General features: G+C 33.5%; 4 protein-coding genes across 4 annotated transcripts; all 4 read right to left on the bottom strand.

Annotated features, from left to right (window-relative positions):
* Positions 1-777: 777 nt before the first annotated feature.
* LOC139987178 (odorant receptor 13a-like) lies at positions 778-2,403 on the bottom strand. The gene is made up of 5 exons (XM_074111734.1): positions 2,344-2,403; positions 1,819-2,126; positions 1,488-1,587; positions 1,283-1,405; positions 778-1,178 (listed from the first exon to the last, which is right to left on the bottom strand). Exons 1-5 carry the CDS (start codon positions 2,401-2,403, stop codon positions 942-944), a joined length of 828 nt encoding a protein of 275 aa, XP_073967835.1. The 3' UTR covers positions 778-941.
* Positions 2,404-2,819: 416 nt separating this feature from the next.
* LOC139987439 (odorant receptor 4-like) lies at positions 2,820-10,659 on the bottom strand. The gene is made up of 7 exons (XM_074111733.1): positions 10,515-10,659; positions 5,364-5,660; positions 4,690-5,140; positions 4,361-4,460; positions 4,125-4,247; positions 3,894-4,052; positions 2,820-3,231 (listed from the first exon to the last, which is right to left on the bottom strand). Exons 1-7 carry the CDS (start codon positions 10,657-10,659, stop codon positions 3,175-3,177), a joined length of 1,332 nt encoding a protein of 443 aa, XP_073967834.1. The 3' UTR covers positions 2,820-3,174.
* Positions 8,288-9,390, bottom strand: LOC141445762 (odorant receptor 4-like). The gene is made up of 3 exons (XM_074111715.1): positions 9,278-9,390; positions 9,042-9,200; positions 8,288-8,494 (listed from the first exon to the last, which is right to left on the bottom strand). The coding sequence occupies exons 1-3, from the start codon at positions 9,380-9,382 to the stop codon at positions 8,438-8,440; spliced, it is 321 nt and encodes a 106-aa protein (XP_073967816.1). The 5' UTR covers positions 9,383-9,390; the 3' UTR covers positions 8,288-8,437.
* Positions 10,660-13,941: 3,282 nt separating the features above from the next.
* On the bottom strand, positions 13,942-17,047 carry LOC139987134 (odorant receptor 13a-like). The gene is made up of 7 exons (XM_072003074.1): positions 16,563-17,047; positions 16,095-16,367; positions 15,425-15,875; positions 15,103-15,202; positions 14,878-15,000; positions 14,642-14,800; positions 13,942-14,167 (listed from the first exon to the last, which is right to left on the bottom strand). The coding sequence occupies exons 1-7, from the start codon at positions 16,576-16,578 to the stop codon at positions 14,111-14,113; spliced, it is 1,179 nt and encodes a 392-aa protein (XP_071859175.1). The 5' UTR covers positions 16,579-17,047; the 3' UTR covers positions 13,942-14,110.
* Between the last annotated feature and the right edge of the window lie 774 nt (positions 17,048-17,821).

Genomic DNA, 17,821 nt, shown 5'->3' with positions numbered 1-17,821 from the left:
ATGGATGCGACTAAGTTTACAAGCAAAAGAATTTTTTCAATTTTATTGAGCAAATATTTCACCAGTAATAAACACCTATTATTGAAAGTAAGCGTTTTCGAAGAAATTTGTTTAAATGATAAATACAATATCCAATAATTTTATAAAATAAAAAATATGTAATTTATAAAATTAAGATTTTCAACTAATAGAATTATATTTATACAGTTTACGTTTAAGGGTTAGATTTAATGTACCTCTCGGATTAATTTAGAAAAATCAGATCTGTCAAATGTTCCATTTACATTGAGACTTCAGGTAGTTTTACAGATCTGTATAAGAGCAGTCTTACCCTGTTTATTGCAGTGATAAAACGTATACATAATTCTACGCGACATATTTATTTGTATTTATCTCGTGGTCTTTTATATTGTGTTGTAAAAGTGCAAATACGTATTGTAATATCACTATTTTCGTGCAATTTTAAAATGTGAAATGCATTTCTCTATCCCATATTTTTCCTTTTAGAAAGTTAAACTGGTGAATTTGAAAGGACGAGGAAAGCAATAAAATCTTTGGGAGAGATACTATTCCTATAAAGTGTGAGTTTTGTCAACATCTGAATTTTTTTATGGTTTTGTCAACATCTGAATTTTTTTATGGTTTTATCAAATTCTTCGAGTGTACAATTTCTTCGTACTAAATCTTTATTCCTTCGGGTAAAAGTATCCTTATGGGAGTACATGAATCTTGATATGGAACTCTGAATAGATATGAAAATATTTATTCCGCAAGCAGTGTGACTTTATAAAATACGCAGTGTGCTGTGTTTCTTATTATGATAAACGAGAACAAACATTTGTCAACCATACGATTATGTTACTTTTCATCGATCAGTCTATATTTCATAGCTAACAATATGGTAAGATATCCAATAGAAAGTTTTAGAACTTGACAAAATATTATTCTGAACTCTTCAGATGCATATATAAATGTTTGTAAAAGTGCAAGAAAAAATAATTTAGTTCCATGATCGTTTGATTCACAGTATCAAAGAGTTCGAAGGAGAAGGAACTGAATTTTTCAGCTGTTATTTGAAACGATACTTTCGCTCGACACATCACGATAATTAATGAAATCACGTCCTTCGGTGGTAAATAGCAGTTGCAATCGTACGCTGATTGTCCAACACCAGCACTCTGAAAGCAAATCTTCTATTATAGTATTGGAAGGGTAACTTGAAAGAAAGAAATGAAACTTTTAACCGTCGAACAAATTTTCCATTTATATATAAATAACTCACTTGTCCACGAAGCATTTCACGCACATGGCCATAAATGAGAAGATGCAGCACAGTATAAATTACGTTTATGATGAAAAATATCATTCCAACTATTGGAACGTCCGCTTGCATCCGATTTACGGACTAAAAAGGAAAAGAACCTGCATTATGTACCAATTTCTTTGCTCGTCGTACAAATATCAATGTAATATTAACTATAGCATACGGTTATCATACGGCATCCAGTCAGACAATACGACAACGTGCAGATTTTAACCCGAGCGAGTATCGTGAAGTTGAAAAGATCTTCCACGATCACGGCAAACCTTGGAACAAGCCCTTCTTTAAATTTGTTTACTAGCTATGTCCTAAACGATTTTTCGTTCTGCTAAATCGTTACATTTCTTTTTTTCTTTTTTTTTTTTAAATAACCATCTCTTTTTTCTAATTGGATTGCGAAACAAATCTCTTCCTAATATTTATTTCTTAATTCGCGCTCATGAAAATAAGAATTTGCGCAAACATTTTTAGCGTACTGATAAATCGCTTGTACCAACCTAGACAACCGATTGTCCTGGTTCACAATGAATCCCAGTCGTTCATAGAACCTTGCGTAATTATTCTTTTTCGTCACGTTAGCTGGATCCTCGAGAGCCATCCTAAGAACAGTTAATTGACCGCACAAGTATAACACGAGAACCGCAAGGAACGTGTCGAAACAAGAATAGCATATCGCGGTTAACACCGAGCCCATGAATTGTCCCGGCCATGCGATCTCAAAATTTTGACTCATGCTAATGTTGTAAGGGATCGTGGTTGGTTGAAGTGCTCCTAGATCAGCTTCTGACACGCCTTGTCTATTACTCTGCAAGCGGGGAAAAAGAAAGGATAGCATTCACGGGTGAAAAAACAAAAGAGATGAACGAACGGATACTCATTACGATCACTTATGATTTACAAGCGGATGTTCGGATGCTCGACAGTCTCGTTCGCTGTTCAAAATCGTGCGGTAGCCGCGTACTGAGGAGCCACCGCTTACGAGAAAATTCGCACGTGCCAATTTTAAACATACACTCTCATACCTGATCGCTTTGACAATATGTTAGACCTGACCATCGCAACAAGCTGGCATTGTACACCATCTTATCTGATTTTAATAATTTATCTAGGAATCTGCTTAAAAATTCGCCAAGTACTGATTAATCGTTCTCTTGATCATCCGTGCCAATTAACGTGTATTATATAAGATTTTTTAATATTTGCAAAGGAAGTGCACGTATCTATGTTTATATCTTTACGTAAATGATTATTCGCTATCGAAAAATATTTAGAAAATTAATTTTCGTAACATAATAGCAGAGACATCATCGTTTTTTATTAAAGCTAGCCGTGCTGATATACAGACTGTCATCTATCCTCAGTGTGTCCAAGATTTCGCTTAAAAATAGCGCATAAATGCTGAGAAATGGAGAAAATAGCAGTGAATGAATGATAATATCCAATACGAACAACGTTATAACGAAAGTTTCAGTTGCAGTTACGGTTTATCAACCGTTTAAATATTTATCAGTGGCATGTCTACGGTTAGTCTCTGAGCAATCGACTAGGAATAGGATTAAAGTTGCTCAAAGAAGCACCCTAAATATAATATGTTAAAAAAAAGAAGAAGAAAAACCGGGAGAATGTCAAGATGCGGAAGGAAAGGTTTTGTGAAAAGTACTCGTGGTCTCGAGGAGTCTCTTTAATAATTAATAATTTTATTACTTTCCACAGTGCCTAATTTTGTGTCTCATCAGTTTAATTCTCATTGCACTGAGATATAGTTTATCATTTAGAGAAATGTACTAAAATGTTCTTATCGTAGCGCTCCTTTTATCAAGTTGATAGACAGTTGTAAAATTTGCAGAAGTATATTATTTATTTTTCATTGCGAGTAGAACAGATACATACCCCATCGAGGTTTTTAAGACCTGAACACAAAGAAAAGATTGCTTTGTATATGTTTATGTAAACATGTGATATCATTACATATTTTTCTAACTCCTGCTTCTTCCCAAATTTCTTTTGGAATACATTCTTCTACATTCCTCTGACATGTCTGGGACATATACATATATACATACGACTAGCAAATACGCGAACCCTCTGTATATACTTTTATTTCTCTTAAGCTAATATCATATATCTACGTTTTGCATCGGTTCCAATTCTATGTCCTAAAACATTCGATCAACATATCACCGCTGCATTTATTCTACCTTTCGCTATATCTTCCTCTCTTAATATGTTAAAATCTAAGCAGTCAATTTGCACGATATTTTTATATCTCTCACATAAGATGTGTTCTAAGATTTACTAACTAAACTTTATCGATACATATCTTCCAAGGATAGGATCCTACCTGATAGAATTGAAGCAAGAATCATGTGATATTTCTGTCAAACAGGATACCTATATTCTACATATATAGAATTCTTATGTTCTAATTATTTGAGCAAAATTGAACATGTTTCATATGGACACAATTTCTATACAAAAATTGGCACATCATTATAAATTAGTCCTTGTATCTCTCGGATATGTCGATGACGACAATTTTAGGAAAATTGTATTATACCTGATTTAGGCTTACCTGAGAGTATAGAACTAAAGTAAACCAACAAAATCTGCCTGCTGTAATTTGTAAGGGTGAAGACCTGGCACGGCACATGATAATTACAAGCCATCTTGCATTCTTGGGAGGTAAATCGTACCATTCGGCATTGTACGCCGTGTTGGCAATTTCTGTACTCTGAAAAAAGTTGCAAATTTCATTTACCAAGAATATCGAGTAATTAATTTTTTATTTATAAAAAGTATGTACCTCGACAGTTAGCTTTTCGCCCATGTAACAATATAAGAGCAATTGCAACATCACGTAAATTACGTATATCAACAGGAACGTAATTTGCAAAATCATATGTTCTATCGCTTCCTCTCCAAGTGACTATAAATTAAATTAGGAGAAAATTGATATATTATTTTGTTATTAGAATACTTTTTGCTGTATCCTTCGACAATATATTATACATTTGGAAATAAATGTTTCATTCTTCGTACCGTAATAACTTGATAAGTCTGAGAGCATAGCTGAGTGGTGCAACCGAGCATTTGAAACAGAAGCATCATGTTGAAAGAATTCTCTATCGTATCCGCGAACCTTAAATATATATACGACGGGATTAATAATTGTCAGATGGTGACATTATGCATTTATGGGTTAAAGCAAAGAAGGTAAAAGATAGACCTAGAAAGATTTTAAATTCTCGAATTTCAATTTCGTTATTCAATATTTCATAACTCTTCTTATTATAATTCATACTCATCACTGTGTTTCTTCAATCTGTCTTGCCGTAGTCAACAAAAGAACGATTTTTTCTAATACGAACCTATTAATATATACATGTTTTTGGACGATCTTCTGTAATGTCAATTCTACATTTTTGTTATCATACGAATGGATTTTCCTTAGATCGTCTCTCAGAATCGAAAGTTGTCCACAAACATGAAAAATCAGCAGGACGACAAAAGTATCGACCGTTGTATAGGTTATGGCTGCATAAAGAGCAGCCATGAATTGACCGATTAATGTCAATTCGAAATTTGGACTGATCGTAGTGTTGTAAGGATAGTAACCACGGTAAAACAGTTCTTTGTCGTTGTATATCATGCTGGACAATCGTGCAGGCAAAAAAGCTACAACCACGATGTTGGCCAGCAGTATGCTTCTTATCGTAATCTTTTTAGTGATCTTCGCGATGTTCACCATTTTTTCTCGATCGGCATTGTTCGTCACTGTGTCCCAGTCATTGGCCATGCATCTCAGCAAAGACTTTAATGCTTGCAACAGAAGAAAATGGCTAATAGAATAAGTCTTGATGGAACTTTTTATGTAACAATTATAATACGATAAAAGAATTTCGTAGAATGTAATGTATACAGATAATAGAATATAACAGAATAAAACAGTAGAGTAATATTTACAAAGTGGATACTTGGCAGTATTTTTAATTTAAAAAAAAACATAATAAATCCCTAGATGCTAATTTTCCGAAATGCTTACGTTTGCCTTTCATCCAAACAGCCATAGTCTTCATAAGCGAAATCGTGATAGTAATGTTCGTCGATAGATTCTCGATCACCAGATCAGAGTCACCCGCGATTATCAGAAGATTAATAGTTTGTGGAGCACAAATGAAGCACACCATCACGATACACGGCAACAGAACGAAGTAACTGGAAGGTCGGTTCCATTTCCTCTCTTCCGGCCAGATACCCATAAACTTCAGCATGTTGTAGTTCCAACCGTACACATAGTTTAAATCTATATCTCTATCTATCATAAACGTGTACTTAAAAAATATTTCAAAATCGTAAGATTAAATATACCTATAATTTTTCTTTTTCTCTCTATGATATGTTACTTAAAAATATAATTCCCTTTTTCTATCACTTACTCATTTATTTTTTAGGTGGCGAAACAAAAATTTCTGCAAGCACTGCAATTTTTTGCGAATATTTTTTTATTAATATTTAAAATTACCTCGTTGGATATCCATATGAACCTCTTTTCTCGTAACTGAACCACCTGTTCTCACGATAAAAAACTATCTCGACGTTTTTCTCAGCGCATGTCGCCTTTCTCAGTCAGAATGCTCATTATGATATCAATTATTCGTGAATATGTAGTTCAATGTCGTTCTCAACTTTGCGTCTAATTTTGGCTATTACGAGTATTCGTCTGTAATTACTCATAACTACTTCCAACATTCGTGGAAATGAAAGAAAAACAGGGAATGTTCGCGTTCTTGGAACGTTGTTAGTCCATACTATCTTCCTTTCACGGATGTGCATCAAAATTTGCAAATAAAAAAATTTAATTTCGCGGACGTAATAATTCATCAATAATTACAATTATTACTGGAAGTTAATGTTGACGACGAAATTTGTTTAAGTGACGAATATAATATCTAGAAATTGTATAAAATAAAAAATCTTACGATCTTCTATATTATGTAATACAAGAACGAGTGTCTATTATAATAGCCATATTAATGTCATCATTTTGTTGTTATTTTAAAACAAACAGTACAATTTTGTATTTCATATTTTTTTTTTTTTAGGAATGTTAAGATGACAAATTGGGAGCAATGAAGAAATCAGCAACGGAAGAATTTTTGGCATCACTTGCACTAAATGTAAGTTTTACAGGCGTTTCAAATTTTTAATCACTTTATCAAATTCTTCAATTGTTTATGGAATTCGTTCGTAATAGAGCTTTGTTCTTTCCGATAAATGAACTGTTATGGGAGTATATCAATACCAAAATATCTATTCGATAAGTAGTGTAATTTTGTAAAATTCTGTATAAAATCTTACGTTCATTGAACAGTAACATATATTAAAAATTCTATAGAATAATTACATCATTTATAATGAAAAGTAAGTGACCGTGAAAATTCGTCTGATGTAGCTTTTATAAATGTATAGGATATATCTGTAACTGGGATATACTCTTCCAAGTGAAATTGGAATGTTACTATATAATTTAATGCTTATGACATTTTTCTAATAAACAGTATCCCGTGAGATATGCGAAACATTAAGTAATTTAGGAAAATATCGTTAAATGCGTACCTGCGTCGCAGTCCATTAGAAGTACACTCACGCGAGCTGCACGATCAAATGACTGTCACGAATTTCTCGTTCTTTACACGAAAGAAGAACGCATGCCCGTCTTGGGAGGTGAAAAACCACCGTATCACCTTTTTTTATGTGGAAATGATGCAACTTGGAGGCGTGCAAGCATCGAAGTTTCGCGTCTACGAGGATAGACAAATTTTTTTAATCGTCTTGCCTGCTAGCAAACTGTCTTCGACTTAAGTACTTACTGACTAACTTCTGTCTTCTTCCCTGAATAATTGATTGCCTTTACTGAGAAACTTCTACCATGGGAAATACGACGTTCTTATTCGCTTTTATGTGTTACCTAAATTCGATGCGAAACTCCTTCACATTTGTAAACGGAGACTTGTTCGCAGTACATGAAGAGAGGTAACGTAAGAAATTTTTAACTAACTTTAATTTACTTCAATCAATTTCAATTTCAGTTATTACTGCGGTTCTTTTATTTTTCGTGCCTCGATATTGTTTTGGTTTCAACCGGGAAATAGAGTTTCAGTGTTTTAAGAAAATCTGTAGCATGTAAATGAGACGGGAACACATACATATTAATATTATATGGAAACATATTTCATCAGGATAATAGGATTGGGTAAAGTTTTTCCAGAAGAAAGTATTACTTAGCTTCGTCTTTTTATCGCAGGAAAGCAGAAATGCTACGTTGTGCGTATTATTCATAATATGCATAATATGGAACTGCAAAATGCTAAAGTCAAACCACTAAAAAGACCTCCCTTATACTCTTCATAAATGCTTTCCACTCTGCTCCGACACTCCTAGCGTACTATTGGTCTGACCTGAAGACACAGAAATTCATGTCCCCGTATCACACGCGTGACTGTTACTGCCTTGCATCGACGCACGAATTTACAAACCAAGCATAGGGGATGCGAATGAGGCGCTAGAACCTTCGCCTAACTTGCGTACTCACCTGACTACTGTCACATCAGACCACATAGCTGATGTGTGTGTTAATAGTTTGGTATAAAATGGGTACAACAAAATCATTTATGCATTACAAGTACATCTATATCGAGTAGGATCATTCATTCGTTGGTGTAGGTTCCAGCATAGAATTGTACCAAGCTTCACTAAATTACACATACGTACAGTGTTTTGCAAACAAACCGGGGAGCCTGCTCATTTTTTATCTGTACGCGTCAAAGCAAATGGTGGCCAATTCTTCTTTGTTCTCAACAAATGTGATGAGAAAAATATGGGTGTGCACAAAGAGGGACAAATAATATCTTCAAAGTTTCCCGAGGAATCTGTTTAGTAATTAATTGTTTTATTACTTTACACAGTGCCTAATTGTTTTGTCTCACCACGTTAATTCTCGTTGCTTTGAGATACAATTTATCATTTAGGGATATATACTAAAATATTCTTTTCTTAACGCTTCTTTTATCATGTTAATTGCCAGTTGTAAAATTCACAGATGTATGGGATCGTCTGTTATTGATTTTTCATTGCGTGTAGGACAGAAACATACCCCATTGACGTTTTTAAGACCTGAACACAAAAAGAAGGATATTCTGTATATCTTTATATACGTCTGAGATATTTTATACGCATATACATATTTTGTATTATTGTTCATCTTCACACCCTAGATAGAAGATCTGTATTACATATTTTTCTAATACTTGCTCGTTCTGAAACTTGTTTTAGAATATTGTCACATATAAAAACCTACATTCATCTACTTATTTTATGTCGAAACTAAACTTTAACCTGTACGGTGTTCACGAATTTATTACCCAGCTTTTTTCTTGGTATTTTCCAAATGTTATGTAGTACAAAAAAATAATCAAAGAAAAGTTTTACAGTATCCGATGACCAATATAACAGCGTATATCGTTTGTTTACACTTGCAGTATCTTTCTAGAAACGAGAGTGACATGCAGCTTTTTAAGCGCATCGTCCCCACAAATCGCTTCATATGACATAGAACGACATACAGCAGTCCAGTTAAAAGATCGAAAATCATCTTCATTTCCGGAAATATAGTACACAAAAATACTACCTGTAAATTGTATTATAACTCGTTTACACTTACCTGGCAATAGAGCGCGAAAGTAAACGAACAAAATCTGCCTGCTGTAATTTGCAAGGGTGAAGACCTGGCACGACACATAATAATTATAAGCCATCTTGCATTCTTGGGTGGTAAATTGTACCATTTGGTGTTATAGGCTATGTTAGCTATTTCTGTACTCTGAAAAAATTGAAAATTTTAATAATTTTTCGCCTCTAGATACGACAATACGTTCATTTTTCTTTTCTAAAAGGTACCTCGGCTGCTAGTTTTTCTCCCATGTAACAATATAGGAACAGTTGTAACATAACGTAAGATACGAATATTAACAGGAACGAAATTTGAAAAATTATGTGTTCCATTGTATTCTCTCCTAACGACTGCATATTAAATTATGAGAAAAATGATATATTATTTTGTAATACTTTTTGAAATTTCTTTCAATGATTTACACTTGGACAAAGGTATATTTTTCATCGTACCGTAATAACTTGGTAAAACTGAGAGCATATCTGAATGGTGCAGCTCAGCATTTGAAACAGAAGCATCATGTTAAAGGAATTCTCTATCCTTCCCGCGAACCTTAGTTGTACACATGACAAAATTAATAGTTAATAGATAGCAACAATATGAGTTTAAAGATTAAGACGAAGAAAATAAAAGACGAACATACAGTGGTTTTACATTGATGAACTTAAACATCGAAAATTAACATTCCATGCATACGCTTATTCTAAGTTATTTTCTTCGCTGTATATATTTTCTAGTATCTTCAACAAAATAATAAATTTCATTAATACAAACCTATTTATATATTCATGCTTTTCGACAATCTTCTGCATCTTTATTTCCATATTTTTCTTATCATACGAATGAATCTTCCCTAAATCTTGTTTCAAAATCGAAAGCTGTCCGCAGACATGGAAAATCAGTAGGATGACGAGTGTATCTGCAGTTGTGTACGTATTCGCTCCATAAATGACAGCCACGTATTGAGCGATCATCGTCAATTCGAAATTTGGACTGACGCTAGTGTTGTACGGGAAATAGCCACGGAGGAATAGTGTAATGTCGTCGTTTTTCATGCTAGATAATCGTGCAGGCACAAAAGCGAGAATTACGATGTTGACCATCAATGTGCTTCCTATTGTAATCTTTCTAGTGATCCTCGCGATGTTCACCATTATTTCTCGATCCGTATTATTCGTCACTGTCTCCCAGTCATTAGCTATGTATCTCAGTAGAGACTTTAACGCTTGGAAGAGGAGGAAATGGTAGATAGAATAAGTTTTAATGGATCCTTCTTGTGTAACAATTAGAAAAAGATTAAAGAATATTTTAAAATATAGCGTAAATAGATAAGGGAATATGATAAAATAGTACAGTTCAATGAGATTTATAAGCTGCATATTTGGCAGTATTTTTAGTAAAAAAACAAGATAAATCCATATTTGTTGTTTATTTTTTTGTTGTGTAATTTTCTGAAATGCTTACGCATGCCGTTGATCCAAACAGTCAGAGTCTTCATAACGGAAACCATGACGGTAATGTTAGTCGACAGATTCTCGACCACCAGATCAGAATCACCGGCGATCTTCGGAAGGTTAATTGTTTGTGGAGCACAAATGAAGCACACCATCACGATACACGGTAACAGAACGAAGTAACTGGAAGGTCGATTCCATTTCCTCTCTTCCGGCCAGATACCCATAAACTTCAGCAGGTTGTAATTCCAAGCGTATACATCGTTTAATTCTATATCTCTATCTATCATAAACGGGTTCTTAATAAATATTTCCGAATTGTAAGATTAAATATGCCTATAATTTATCTGCTTCTCTCAATGATATATTACTTAAAAATATAGTTTCTAAAAATATTTGTTTTCAAGGTGGTAAAGCAAAAAATTTTGCAAAACTTCAATTTTTTGCGACTATCTTTCTATTAATATTTAGAATTACCTCGTTGGATATCCATAGGGGCCTTTTTTCTCGGAACTGAACCACCTGTTCTCACGTTCAGAAACTATCAGGACGTTCTTCTCAGCGTATGTCGTCTTTCGCAGTCAGTACGCTCATTATGATATCAATTATTCGTGAATATGTAGTTCAATGTCGTTCTTAACTTTATATCTAATTTTGGCTATTACGATTGTCATACGGTAGTCTGTAATTACTCATATCTACATCCAACATTCGTGGAAATGAAAAAAAAAAAAACAGGGAATGTTCGCATTCTACTACGCTGTTAGACAATACTCTATCTTCCTTTCACGGATGTGCATCAAAATTTGGAAATTGAAAATAAAAACATTTAATTTCGCGGAGGTAATAGTGCATCAATAACTACAATTATTACTGGAAGTTAATGTTGTCGAAGAAATTTGTTTAAGTGATGATTATAATATCTAGAAATTGTATAAAATAAAAAATCTTACGATCTTCTATATTATGTAATACAAGAACGAGTGTCTATTATAATAGCCATATTATTGTCATTATTTTGTTGTTATTTTAAAACAAACAATACAATTTTGTATTTCATATTTTTTTTTTTAGGAATGTTAAGATGACAAATTGGGAGCAATGAAGAAATCAGCAACGGAAGAATTTTTGGCATCACTTGCACTAAATGTAAGTTTTACAGGCGTTTCAATTTTTTAATCACTTTATCAAATTCTTCAATTGTTTATGCAATTCGTTTATAGAGCTTTGTTCTTTCTGATAAAAAAACTGTTATGGGAGTATATGAATACCAAAATATCTATTCGATAAGTAGTGTCATTTTGTAAAATTCTGTATAAACTCTTACGTTCATTGAACAGTATCATATATTAAAAATTCGATAGAATAATTATATCTTTTATAACGAAAAGTAACTGACCGTGAAAATTCGTCTGATGTAGCTTTTATAAATCTTCATATTCCAGATGAAATTGTAGAGTTATTATATAATTAAATTCTTATGACACTTTTCTATTGAATAGTACCCTATGAGATGTGCAAAACATTAAGTAATATTTAGGAAAATATCGTTAAATGTGTACCTGCGTCGAAGATCGTTAGAAGTACACTCACGCGAGCTGCACGATCAAACGACTGTCACGAATTTCTCGTACTTTACACGAAAGAAGAACGCATGCCCGTCTTGGGAGATGAAAAACAACCGTATCACCTTTTTTCATGTGAAAATGATGCAACTTGGAGGCGTGCAAGCATCGAAGTTTCGCGTCTACGAGGATAGACAAATTTTTTTAATCGTCTTGCCTGCTAGCAAACTGTCTTCGACTTAAGTACTTACTGACTAACTTCTGTCTTCTTCCTTGAATAATTGATTGCCTTTATTGAGAAACTTTTACCGTAGGACATACTACGTTATTATTCGCTTTTATGTGCTACCTGAATTCGATGCGAAACTCCTTCACATTTGTAAACAGAGACTTGTTCGCAGTACATGAAGAGAGATAACGTAAGAAATTTTTAACTAACTTTAATTTACTTCAATCAATTTCAATTTCAGTTATTACTGCGGTTCTTTTATTTTTCGTGCCTCGATATTGTTTTGGTTTCAACCGGGAAATAGAGTTTCAGTGTTTTAAGAAAATCTGTAGCATGTAAATGAGTCGAGAACACATACATATCAATATTATATGGAAACAAATTGGATCAGGAAAATATGAGACAATTGAAGTTTTATTTAATAATAAGAGTAAGAACGCATCTTCTTAATTAAAAAGATAAGGTAGAAAATTGTCAAAAAATGGAAAAAGCCGTTGTTACATATAAATTATTTTATATAGTACTATTAAATTACACACAAACATTACTTTTTGCATACAGCACTGTAATAGACAACATAGACAATTAATAAATAGGAGGATAAACGGTCTCGCCAGAAATATTGCAAATTTTTATCACCAAACTAGACTTACTATCCAATCTGAGCCATCAAATTATATTGAAACCTATATCACCACGAATTCGTTCGCATTCCAATTAAATAAAAATTTCCATTTTTTGTGCTTTGGTTGTAGGTAAATGTCGAGGACATCAGTAAACCAAAAAACGAACGGATCTCGAATCACTCGAATTGAACTGTACGAATTGAATGCTATCACCGGCCGCAAAATCGACGATTTCTCAGTTCCGATTTTCTCCAAGGCTAAAGACGAGGGGCAAGTGCACGAACCTAAAGGTGGAATCCAAACGGTAAGTTCTTTTTTTAAAAGAAGATATTTCTTAGCTTCTTCTTTTTCTCAAAAGAAAGCAGAAATACCACGTTATGCGTATTATGCATAATATGCATTATGTGGAACTGCTAAGTGCTACTGTCAACCCACTGAAAAGACCTGCCCTTATATTCTCCACAAATGCTGCTACGCGTACTACTCGTCTGACCTGATGACACAGAAAATCATGTCTCCGTATCACACGCGTGACTGTCACTGCCTTGCATCGACGCACAAATTTATAAACCAAGCATAAGGGATGCGAATGTCGCGGAGAACCTTTCCCTAACTTGTGTACTCACCTGACTGCTGTCACAGCAAACCACATACTTTCTGTAAACCTTTGCTGATATGTGTGTTAGTAGCTTGGTATAAAATGGGAACAGCAAAAATCATTTATGCATTACAAGTATATAAATATATATCAAGTAGGATCATCAACTTCTTGGCGCGGGATCCAGGAAGAATTGTACTGAGCCTCACTAAACTACACATACGTACACTGTGTTGCTAGCAAACCGAGTAGCCTACTCATTTTTTATCTGTACACGCCAAAGCAAATGGTGGCCAATTTTTCTTTTTTCTCAACAAATGTGATGAGAAAAGTATGGATGTGTACAAGGAGGAAAAAAGATCTTCAAGGTTTCCCGAGAAGCACTCGTGTTCTGGAGGAATCTGTTTAGTAATTAATTGTTTTATTACTTTACACAGTGCCTAATTTGTTTGTCTCGCCATTCTAATTCTCGTTGCTTTGAGATATAATTTATCATTTAGAGATATATACTAAAACATTCTTTTCGTAACGCTTGTTTTATCAAGTTGATGGACAGTTCTCAAATTCACAGATGTATGGGTTCGTCTATTATTGATTTTTCATTGCATGTAGAACAGAAACATAGCCCATCGAAGTTTTTAAGACCTAAACACAAAAAAAAGGTTGTTCTGTATATGTTGAGATCTGCATTACACATTTTTCTAATTCCTGCTCATTACGAAATTTGTTTTAAAATACTGTCACATCTAAAGATTTACACCCATCTACTTATTTTATATCTAAACTAAATCCTTAACCTGTAGGGTGTTCACGGAATTATCCAGCCTTTTTCTTGGTATTGTCTCAATGCTATGTAGTAGAAAAAAATAATCAGCGAAAAATTTTACAGTTTCCTATGACCAATATAACAGCGTATATCGTTTGTTTACACTTGCAGTATCTTTCTAGAAACGAGAGTGACATGCAGCTTTTTAAGCGCATCGTCCCCACAAATCGCTTCATATGACATAGAACGACATACAGCAGTCCAGTTAAAAGATCGAAAATCATCTTCATTTCCGGAAATATAGTGCACAAAAATGCTACCTGTAAATTGTATTATAACTCGTTTACACTTACCTGACAATAGAGCGCGAAAGTAAAGGAACAAAATCTGCCTGCTGTAATTTGTAAGGGTGAAGACCTGGCACGACACATAATAATTATAAGCCATCTTGCATTCTTGGGAGGTAAATTGTACCATTTGGTGTTATAGGCTATGTTAGCTATTTCTGTACTCTGAAAAAGTTGAAAATTTTAATAATTTTTCGCCTCTAGATACGACAATCCAGTCATCTTTCTTTTCTAAAATGTACCTCGGCTGCTAATTTTTCTCCCATGTAACAATATAGGAACAATTGCAACATCACGTAAGCTACGTATATCAACAGGAAGGAAATTTGCAAAATCATGTGTTCCATTGTATTCTCTCCCAACGACTGCACATTAAATTATGAAATAAATGATATATTATTTTGTAATACTTTTTGAAACTTTTTTATACGATATACACTTGAAAAAATGTATGTTTTTCGTCGTACCATAATAACTTGGTAAAACTGAGAGCATATCTGAATGGTGCAACTCAGCATTTGAAACAGAAGCATCATATTAAAGGAATTCTCTATCCTTCCCGCGAACCTTAGTTGTACGCATGACAAGATTAATAGTTAATAGATAGCAACAATATGAGTTTAAAGGTTGAGACGAAGAAAATAAAAGACGAACATACAGTAGTTTTACATTGATGAACTTAAACATCGAAAATTAACATTCCATGCATACGCTTATTCTAATTTATTCTCTTCGCTGTATATATTTTCTAGTATCATCAACAAAATAACAAATTTCCTTAATACAAACCTATTTATATATTCATGCTTTTCGACGATCTTCTGCATCTTTATTTCCATATTTTTCTTATCGTACGAATGAATCTTCCCTAAATCTTGCTTCAAAATCGAAATCTGTCCGCAGACATGGAAAATCAGTAGGACGACGAGGCTATCTACAGTTGTGTACGTATTCGCTGCATAAATAGCAGCCACGTATTGAGCGATCATCGTCAATTCGAAATTTGGACTGACGCTAGTGTTGTACGGATAATAGCCACGGAGGAATAGTGTAATGTCGTTGTTTTTCATGCTAGACAATCGTGCAGGCACAAAAGCGAGAATTACGATGTTGACCATCAATGTGCTTCCTATTGTAATCTTTCTAGTGATCCTCGCGGTGTTCACCATTGTTTCTCGATCCGTATTATTCGTCACTGTCTCCCAGTCATTGGCCATATGTCCTAGCAGAGACTTTAACGCTTGGAAGAGGAGGAAATGGTAGATAGAATAAGTCTTAATGGATCATTTTGTGTAACAATTAGAATAAGATTAAAGAATATTTTAAAATGTAACGTGAACGAATGAGGGAATATGATAAAATAAAACAGTACAATGAGATTTAAAAATTGCATGTTTGGTAGTATTTTTAGTTAAAAATATAAATAAATCCATATTTGTTAATTTTCTGAAATATTTACGTATGCCGTTGATCCAAACAGTCAAAGTCTTCATAATCGAAACCATGAAGGTAATGTTATTCGATAGATTCTCAATCACCAAATCCGAGTCACCAGCTATTATCGAAAGGTTAATAGTTTGTGGACCACATGCGAAACACACCATCGTGATAAACGGTAAAAGAACGAGGTAACTGGAAGATCGGTTCCATTTCCTCTCTTCCGGCCAGATTCCCATAAACTTCAGCAGGTTGTAATTCCAAGCGTATACATTGTTTAAATCTACATCTCTATCTATCATAAATAGGTTCTCAAAAAGTATTTCAGAATCGTAAGATTAAATATGCCTGTAATTTTTCTTTTTCTCTCTATGATATATTACTTAAAAATATAATTTCTAGAAATATTTATTTTTAGGGTGGTAAAACAAAAAATTTTGCAAGAACTTCAATTTTTTGCGATTATCCTTCTAGTAATATTTAAAATTACCTCGTTGGATATCCATAGGAGCCTTTTTTCTCGTAACTGAACCACCTGTTCTCACGTTCAAAAATTATCAGGACGTTTTTCACAGCGCATGTCGCCTTGCTCAGTCAGAATGCTTATTATGATATTAATTATTCGTGAATATGTAGTTCAGTGTCGTTCTCAACGTTACGTCTAATTTTGGCTATTACGAGTATTCGTCTGCAATTACTCATAACTACATCCAACATTCGTGGAAATAAAAGGAAAACTGGGAATGTTCGCGTCTTTGCAATGTTGTTAATCCGTACTATTTTCCTTTCACGGATGTGCATCAAAATTTGCAAATAAAAAAATTTAATTTCGCGGAGGAAATAATTTATCAATAATTACAATTATTACTGGAAGTTTATGTTGTCGAAGAAATTTATTTAAGTGGCGAATATAATATCCAGAAATTGTATAAATTAAAAAATCTTACGAACTTCTATATTATGTAATAAAAGAACGAGTGTCTATTATATTAGCCATACTAATGTCCTCATTTTGTTGTTATTTCAAAACAAACAATACAATTTTGTATTTCATATTTTTTTTAGGAATGTTAAGGTGACAAATTGGGAGCAATGATGAAATCACCAACGGAAGAAGCTTTGGTATCACTAGTACAAAATGTAAGTTTTATAGACGTTTCAATTTTTTAATCACTTTATCAAATCATTCAATTGTTTATGGAATTCGTTCGTAATAGAGCTTTGTTCTTTCCGATAAAAGAACTCTTATGAGAGTATATATTATGAGAGTAAATACCAAAGTATCTATTCGATAAGTAGTGTAATTTTATAAAATTGTATATAATTGTATAAAATCTTACGTTCATTGAACAGTAACATATATTAAAAATTCTATAGAATGATTATATCTTTTATAATGAAAAGTAACTAACCGTGAATGTTCGTCTGGTGTAGCTTTTATAAATATCTAGGATGATTCTGTAACTGGAATATACTTTCCCAGATGAAATTGGAGAGTTACTGTATAATTTAATTCCTATAACATTTTTCTATTGAATAGTACTCCATGGGATGTACGAAACATTAAGTAACATTTAGGAAAATATCGTCAAATGTGTACCTGCGTCGAAATCCGTTAGAAGTACAACGCACGCGAGCTGCACGATCAAACGACTGTCACGAATTTCTCGTTCTTTACACGAAAGAAGACGTGCGCATGCCCGTCTTGGCAGGTGAAAAACCACCTCATCACCTTTTTTCATATGAAAA

Source organism: Bombus fervidus, chromosome 5, assembly GCF_041682495.2.
Source record: "Bombus fervidus isolate BK054 chromosome 5, iyBomFerv1, whole genome shotgun sequence".
Classification (NCBI taxonomy): Eukaryota; Metazoa; Arthropoda; class Insecta; order Hymenoptera; family Apidae; genus Bombus; species Bombus fervidus.
The sequence above is the reverse complement of the archived record's forward strand: the minus strand, read 5'-3'. Positions and strand labels throughout refer to the sequence as shown.

Coding starts and splice junctions, on each gene's coding strand:
- LOC139987134 (XM_072003074.1), bottom strand. Junction 15,876..16,094: donor TGTTTGGATCAACGGCATAC/GTAAATATTTCA, acceptor TCCTCTTCCAAG/CGTTAAAGTCTCTGCTAGGA. Junction 14,801..14,877: donor GAGAAAAATTAGCAGCCGAG/GTACATTTTAGA, acceptor CAACTTTTTCAG/AGTACAGAAATAGCTAACAT.
- LOC141445762 (XM_074111715.1), bottom strand. CDS start 9,382: ATGGAACACATAATTTTTCAAATTTCGTTCCTGTTAATATTCGTATCT. Junction 9,201..9,277: donor GAGAAAAACTAGCAGCCGAG/GTACCTTTTAGA, acceptor CAATTTTTTCAG/AGTACAGAAATAGCTAACAT. Junction 8,495..9,041: donor CTTTCGCGCTCTATTGCCAG/GTAAGTGTAAAC, acceptor TTTTGTGTTCAG/GTCTTAAAAACGTCAATGGG.
- LOC139987178 (XM_074111734.1), bottom strand. CDS start 2,403: ATGGTGTACAATGCCAGCTTGTTGCGATGGTCAGGTCTAACATATTGT. Junction 2,127..2,343: donor CATATTGTCAAAGCGATCAG/GTATGAGAGTGT, acceptor CCCCGCTTGCAG/AGTAATAGACAAGGCGTGTC. Junction 1,588..1,818: donor CAGGACAATCGGTTGTCTAG/GTTGGTACAAGC, acceptor GCTTGTTCCAAG/GTTTGCCGTGATCGTGGAAG.
- LOC139987439 (XM_074111733.1), bottom strand. CDS start 10,659: ATGGTGTGCTTCATTTGTGCTCCACAAACAATTAACCTTCCGAAGATC. Junction 5,141..5,363: donor TGTTTGGATGAAAGGCAAAC/GTAAGCATTTCG, acceptor TTCTGTTGCAAG/CATTAAAGTCTTTGCTGAGA. Junction 4,248..4,360: donor AGACTTATCAAGTTATTACG/GTACGAAGAATG, acceptor TTTAATTTATAG/TCACTTGGAGAGGAAGCGAT.